The 7,033-nt window shown below is 52.0% G+C and overlaps 1 protein-coding gene across 1 annotated transcript; it reads right to left on the bottom strand.

The window, feature by feature from the left end:
- Positions 1-1,197: 1,197 nt before the first annotated feature.
- On the bottom strand, positions 1,198-5,999 carry LOC101948578 (granzyme H-like). The gene is made up of 5 exons (XM_065565407.1): positions 5,897-5,999; positions 3,057-3,204; positions 2,280-2,415; positions 1,823-2,095; positions 1,198-1,491 (listed from the first exon to the last, which is right to left on the bottom strand). The coding sequence occupies exons 1-5, from the start codon at positions 5,952-5,954 to the stop codon at positions 1,348-1,350; spliced, it is 759 nt and encodes a 252-aa protein (XP_065421479.1). The 5' UTR covers positions 5,955-5,999; the 3' UTR covers positions 1,198-1,347.
- Positions 6,000-7,033: the final 1,034 nt, after the last annotated feature.

Here is a 7,033-nt window from a genome sequence, read left to right as displayed (position 1 = left end):
AGGTCTGAAGAGAGGAGAGTGAATGTGCTGGGCTGGATTAGCCTAAAAGAGCAGCCTGAGAAGGGGTCTGATTAGTCTCTATGTTGCTGGGGTGGAGGGTGGACAGACTGTGGGGAGAGGGGGCTGTAGAGCTTGGATGGCCTTCACCTCAGGAGAAGGGGACCAATCTCCATGGGGACCGGCCAGCTAGAGGAGTCAAGGGAGGGATAAACTAATAGGCAAAGGGAAGGGTAAAAAGGGAGAAGAAATGAGCTCTCAGCAAAAATCAAGAACAAAATTAATCCAGGAACCCCAATTAAATGAAGAGAAGAAATTCTTGGCTTGCCCCTGCACCAGTGCGAGGAGTCTGGGGAACAAACACGAGGAATTGGAATTGCTCCTCTGGGAGCATCAGTTTGGTGTAGCAGGTGTGACTAGGACCTTCTGGGTTGATTCCCACGACTGGACAGTTAAAATCCCTGATTACCAGCTGGTCAGGAAGGATCAAGTGGACAAATGGGGAGGGGACGTGCACTCAGTGTCAAAAATGTGAAGTGTCCTAGGCCCCAGCCTAGCGCATTGACCACAAGCCCAACCTTCCCCTGTAGGAGTTAATTCCCTCCTGGCCCTGGCAGATGCAGCCGCTGCTCTGGATTTCACAGCTCGGGTTGATCGCTCAGTACCTGAAACACTTTTTTTTGTAACTTCATTTTTATTCATTGCTGGCAATGGAGCAGTGAGCGAAATGCAGCAGGCCGCGTGGCAGGGTGGGGCAGGGGAGGTGGGAAGGAGGGATCAGCATCGGGGATTGATCTGCAATCAGTTCAGTGCAGCCTTCACTGTGTTCCCTTCCCTCTGGCCTCACTGTCATTGGGAACAGGTGTGTTTGGAACGGGCGGTGGCCAGCCTGATAAACTAACCCAGGGGATAGGCCCAGTGAGGACAGGGCAGGCTGCAGTTTTCACAGGAGTTAGCAGGTCAGGTAACAATGAAGATCCCCAATAAATGATCACTCGATCAGCTGACATGGGGGAGAGCTACAAACCGCCGGGTCTTCCTCAAGGTTTGGCTCATGTCCGTTACCCCAGGGGAAATAAACCAGCTGTTTCCCTAGCTAAGAGGCAGCCTGAGGATCTGCGTTGGGATTGACAAGGGAGCCGATGGGAGCTGGTTTTAAACTTTGTTCCTAACTCCCCTAGGCCCAGTGCCTTGATGCTCATTGGTTGGGTGTTGCCTGAGTGGAGCAATGGGGGGGGCTATCCTGAGGAGAGGGGGGCTCAGCCAATCTGCAAAGCGGGCCCTACATCAGGGCATCACCAAAGGACAAAAGCGATGCAGCTCCGGCCCTGCAGCTATTCCCGGCTTGGCTCAGGGCTGCAGCCTCTTCATCGTCTCCCGTATCCAGGGGATGAAGGTGGAGACTTTCGTGTACACCCCGGGAGGGGCGCGAAGCCCCCAGGAGACGATGCCCTGGGCTGTTTTTCCGCACACTAAGGGGCCCCCAGAATCGCCCTGTGAAATAAAACAAGCCACAGATGGAGAACAGCTCAGTGAGTCATTCCCGCTGATGCACAGCTCAGTGACAGCCCCCTATGTCCACCTGGTCTCTGCTTCGCTCCCCCCGAGGCCCAGCTGGTATCAGTCCCCTCACCCCCACCCCTACCCCTAGAGCTGGCCTCTGCCTCCCGTGGGAGAAAACCAGATATTTTCCCATTCATTTGTACAGCACCAAGCACAGTGGGGCCAGATCGCTGTCCACCACTCGTATGCCGGACTGCAACACCAACAGCCTCATTAATAATAACGATTTATCAAGGATGCTTGAAGCCAGGAGGAGAATCACCTCCCAAGAGTCTTTCCCCGTCTTTGGATCCCCCACACACATCATGGTGGACGATTTATAGTCGCTGTATGGCCCATTAGGGTTCCTCGGACATGCAGCATCCGGCATCACCACCACGTCCACCTCCCGGAGCGTGTCCGGGGTTGATTCACTCTCTGTGCTAGTGCCTCCCCAGCCGGCGACACTGCAGATGGTCCCTGGCTTTACTCTCTCGCTGGCACTGGGCAGGGCGATGGTATCCACCCATCTGTTCAGCTTCGCTCTCTCTGCCAGCTGAGATACAAGAACGATGAAGATCAATGTGAGGGTTGCACTCAAGGACACAGAGACACACCCCAATACCCAGAAACACTCAAACCCATGCCTGAGAGGTCACTGGGGATCGGAGGATGGGATAGGGGCAGTACTTGAAGCTGTGTGAAGTCACTGGGGGTGGGGTGATGGAATGGGAGGGTACCTGCAGCAGCATGATGTCATTGTTGAAGGTTGTCTTGTTGTACTGCGGATGGGGGATCCGGTGGCGCACGGAGAGTTTCTGTTGGCTCTGTTCCCGTTCTCTAATGTTATGGGCTCCCAGCTGGACAGATATCTCACTGTGAAAGCCAAGAGGAATACATGGGGCATTAGGGGCAGGAGCATATGTGAGATGGGGGAGGGGCACATGGGGGTTTGACTTATGAGCAGTGATATGGGGAGGACAGGGCTCTTCTGTGCCGGGAAATAGCACAGGGGACTTTTCCCCTCTAGGAGGCCTGGCTGCAGCACAGAGACTTACCCAGTGGCATTGGGGTCCCAGCCTGTGTCTCTACCAGCCCTTTGTGTTGTTCCTCTGAGCTCCTTCACGCCCCGCAGTCCTCCTGCCCTCTGGGTATCAGCTCCTTCCCACCCCCGGCTAGATCCAGACAGGGGAATATGCCAGCTCCTCCCAGCCCAGAGACCAGCAGAGCTGTCCTGGGGCTGTGACTATCTCCCTGCCCCGATCAGGTCAAAGGGACAGACTCCAGCTGGTGTTGATGGTTGTAGCTCCATTGATTTACCCAGCGCTTGATCTGGACCATGGTTTGCAGAGGCCCCTAAAGACACACTGACACCCCCGACCAGATCATATCCCTGGGCTCTGCTCTCTCAGCCTGTAGCTCCTTTTCTGGAGCCTATGATGGCACCAGAGCTCCCGGCTCCCCCATCACCCACTATCCCCGACCTGCCCCAACATCCCCAGCACAGAGGCTCTTACTCTCCATTGCAGTGAGCGGCCGTCAGCACAAAGTTCTCCGACACCAGGAACCCTCCGCAGATACAGGTGTCCCCTTCGCATTGTATTTTCAGATATGCCATGTAGGGTCTGGAGTGGGGCTTGGCTTCCCAGCCCCCAATGATCTCACCTGGGGAGAGACCAGCGTCACAGAAAGAGCCCCATGATCTCCCTGGGATGGGCTGGGACCGAGCTCCTGATCCCAAAGGGGAATCCTCACAACCTCATCCCACCCGCTCTGATGCTCTCTGTGGGGGATCCCTGTTCCTGGAACTCTGCCACCTCCTCACCTCTCCCCCAGACTGGACACCCCATGGGGCCGGAGGGTAAATCTAAAGCTCTGTCCTCGCTGTGTGGAGAATCGGTGCCAAATGCACCAGGAGTAGGTCAGTAACTGCACTGCCCGGAGTTAAAAACTTTGGGGGTCAGTCTCACCCAGAATGCCACAGACACGTCCCCTGCTGAAGTTTCACCTTTTCAATCGACCCCCAGTGACAAGCCAGGGCTGCTTCAAAGCTGCCCCTCCAAACTGTATTTGTACAGAAAATCAGATTTTCTAGACAAGGAAAAGTTTCCCAGAAAGCGTCGCCTCACCTCAAACATTTTGGCTTTTTTCTTGGAAAACTGATTATTTCCCTGAAGTTTTCAGCACTTTTCAGCTGAAAATGTTTTACTCACCAAAACAATTTTAATTTTGGTCACACTACAGACTAAGATGGAGTGGCGAGGTATGCAAGGGAAACATGCCGCCCCCCATCTGTTTAGCACTGCTGCCTTCGCTGCCCTTCACTCATTACTGCTTTTGTTTCTGCAAATGTTACCCAGATTGCCAGGATCGATGGCAACATTATGCACAGCTGGCCAGCAAATTTGAACTAAACACTGATGCCCTAAAAAAGCATTGGGAGGAGAAACTAGGCCAATAATTTTCTGCTAACCAGATGGAAGCAAATTGTAGCCAGTTCTCTGAACTGCTCCTTGGACCTACATTTCAGATTAATTCCACAGGAATCATATGGAAGATGCATTGGACCCCTCTTCAATGTACAATGCAGGTGCTGCTAAGTCAGCTGTGACTAGCATGTGCTGACTTAACACATATGCTCATAGACCGGTCGGCTTTGGGCGGAATTGAAGGGGACAGTGGTTTTTTTCCCTATCAAATAAAATTAACCATGTAATTTTCAACCTAGTGGGTGTTAACTGGAAGCAGAATAAATCAGAAATACTTTGGCTAAGCAGAGCACTAACATCAGTGGAAAGACAAGTACCACCAAAACGGAAATCCAAAAAGCAACAAACAATCGAAGATTAGAGCATAGACATCCCAAGCTTGGCTACCAGGAAAGAGCTTCCCAAGAAAAGTTGTTAGAGATGTGAGATGCTCTCCTGGAAGTATCTGATGATCCTATCAAATGCATGAGTCCACCTTAACCCCTCTCTTCCCTAGCCACTTCCTTCCGCTCCCTGTATCTATCCCTCTCATTTGAATTTTGCTTCTAGACTTTATCTTACTTATAATTTTTATTTAACTAACTGGATTTTTATAAAGCATATTTTGTTTGTAAATTGTGGAATACAATAAGGGATTGATATTCTAACCATTCACACTACAGATAACTAAATGTTTCAAGCCTAGCTACGGTGAGGTCGCAAATACTTAATATCTTATGAGGTGTTTATGCATTATGAGTAGTTTATGTATATTTTGCTGTTTGTTTTCTCACTCTCTATGTATCTTTTAAAAATTAATAAAAAGTTATTAGAAAAACAAATTACTTTGGGGGTTTTCAATGAAAAGTCGAAATTTCCCAGGGAAAAACTTTTCAAACCAACTCTGAACACGTCTCAGCTCAGGTGGATGAAGTCAAAGCCAGACAATCAGTGTAAAGACATCAGGGTGGAGGGGACAGGATGGGGAAGAGCTGGTGAAGCTGAAGGACAATGTAGGCAAAAGAACAAATGGGAATAAACTGGGCAGGGATAGATGGAGGTGGAAGTGAAAAGGTCTCTAACCATCAGAGAGATGTAGGACTTAGGAATTGCTAGACTGCATGGTTTGTTTTAAGCCTGTGCAAATGCATGTTTGAGGCACTTGTATGGGTTGAAGGCTGGTTCTCTGAAGTTAACTGGCCCCTGGCATTGGCCAGGTTTAAATCAATATCAGGGCAGCCACAGGCAGAGCTGAACCAGTTGAACTACAGATGTGGTTTAAAATCAGGATAATTAAAGCAATACAAGTTTGTGCGCAGCTCACATCTGTATGTTTTAACAGACGACTCATGGCTGTTAGTTTGACGTCCATATGAACGAGGCTTTTTTAACAGTCTGGTGCTGTTATTTGCATATGGTGCCACCAACCCAGATGAGAGCCCCGTTGTGCCGGGTGCTGCACAGACCCTCAGGGAAAGTCAGTCCCTTCCCTAAAGAGCGTCAATTTAAAATGACATCACACACAAAGGAAGAAGGAGCTAGAACGCAGGAGTCCTGACTACCATCCCCGAGCTCCACTCTAATCACTAGACACCACTCCCAAGCAGGGAATAGAACCCAGGAGTCTTGGCTTCTAGCTTCTAGTTAAGATACGCTCTGTCTCTCTCCTGCTCTCAAGCTCTCTATGTATCTCTCGGGGGCTTTATTTCAACACCAGCTCCACCACCCAACTCCTTCACCGCCACCTCCAAACTCTTCCCTAGCTGCGTCCTGGGAGCCAGAAATCACCCTGGGAGACGCATCTTACTCTGGGGAGGATCCAGGATTTGCAAACAGCCCAGTGAGCTCCTGGCTCCACTCCCCAGGATCCCTCATCCCCCCACACTCACCAGCCCCAGCCCCGGGGGGCAGGAGAAAGGCCACAGGTACCAGGATCAGGATCAGCATCGTCACCGTCTGGGGAAAGTGACAGTGCTTGTGCCTCAGTACTGGGGGATTTATAGAGTCAGCAGGAAACCACAGATCACGTTCGCTCTCCCCTCGTGGGGAGCTGGGACCACACAGGCGCCCTCAGAAACGTCAGCATCACGCCGCTCACACATGGGGGGCACGAGGGAGGGAGCTGGTGGCTGGAAAAAACCTCTCTCTGGAGGAAGGAGCTCAGGGGAAAGTCCCTCTGGGACGGGGCATCTCTCCTCCCCTCCCCCCAGATCATCTGGGAGCAGGGCCCCTTGGGGCCTGCCTGGAGCCCAGCACACCTGGCACTGGGCTCATCTGGAGCTCACCCGTCTCCTCTGCTCCAGCAGCTCATCTGGTGGGGAGTGCGGCCGACGCTGAGTCACTGGCTGGCTTGGCTCAGCTCCCTGCTTCTGCCCCAGTGTGCATCTCAGAGCAGTAAGAAGGGGATGGGGGCCCTGCTGTGACTTCCTGTAGCACAGCCACAGAGCCCACGACAGAAATTCTCCCAGAAGATGGGGAGCACGTAGACCACGTTGGACGTGGAGGAGCACTGATACCATGGTGATGGGTGATGGGGAAGGCCCTAAACAGACGGTGCTGGAGCCGTGTTCCTCTGGGCCTGCCCCATGGCTGGCATGGTTGAGTAAAGAGCAAACGTCCCCACACAATAGGTGTGACCACTTGGAAATGTGACCCTGGCTGTCCAGCCACTTGAACATCTCACGCGCCCAAAATTCTGGGCCCCCAAAAGTGGCTCCAGCATCAGGAGTCATGGGATCACCTGCAAATATTGGCTTCTCTTGTGGTAAATGGGATGTTTTCAGCCCATGAAGTTCTGGAGAAGCGCTTGAAGACATGAACCATAAATGCATAAATCTCCCTGGTCTTCTCCTCATCTGTGCCACTCCTTCAGGGTGCCCTAATACGACTGAGACAGCACCCACAGAGCATGAGAACCCCGTATTCATTCCCAGCTGACGTCTTCCCATCCCCATGAGCGTCATCTTCATGGACTGTCTGAGGAGCGGGCAGCCCTTCTGACTGGGACCACAGGGGCTACAGCCCCA

Source organism: Chrysemys picta, chromosome 13, assembly GCF_011386835.1.
Source record: "Chrysemys picta bellii isolate R12L10 chromosome 13, ASM1138683v2, whole genome shotgun sequence".
Lineage (NCBI taxonomy): Eukaryota > Metazoa > Chordata > Testudines > Emydidae > Chrysemys > Chrysemys picta.
This window is presented reverse-complemented; position numbering and strand designations above follow the sequence as displayed.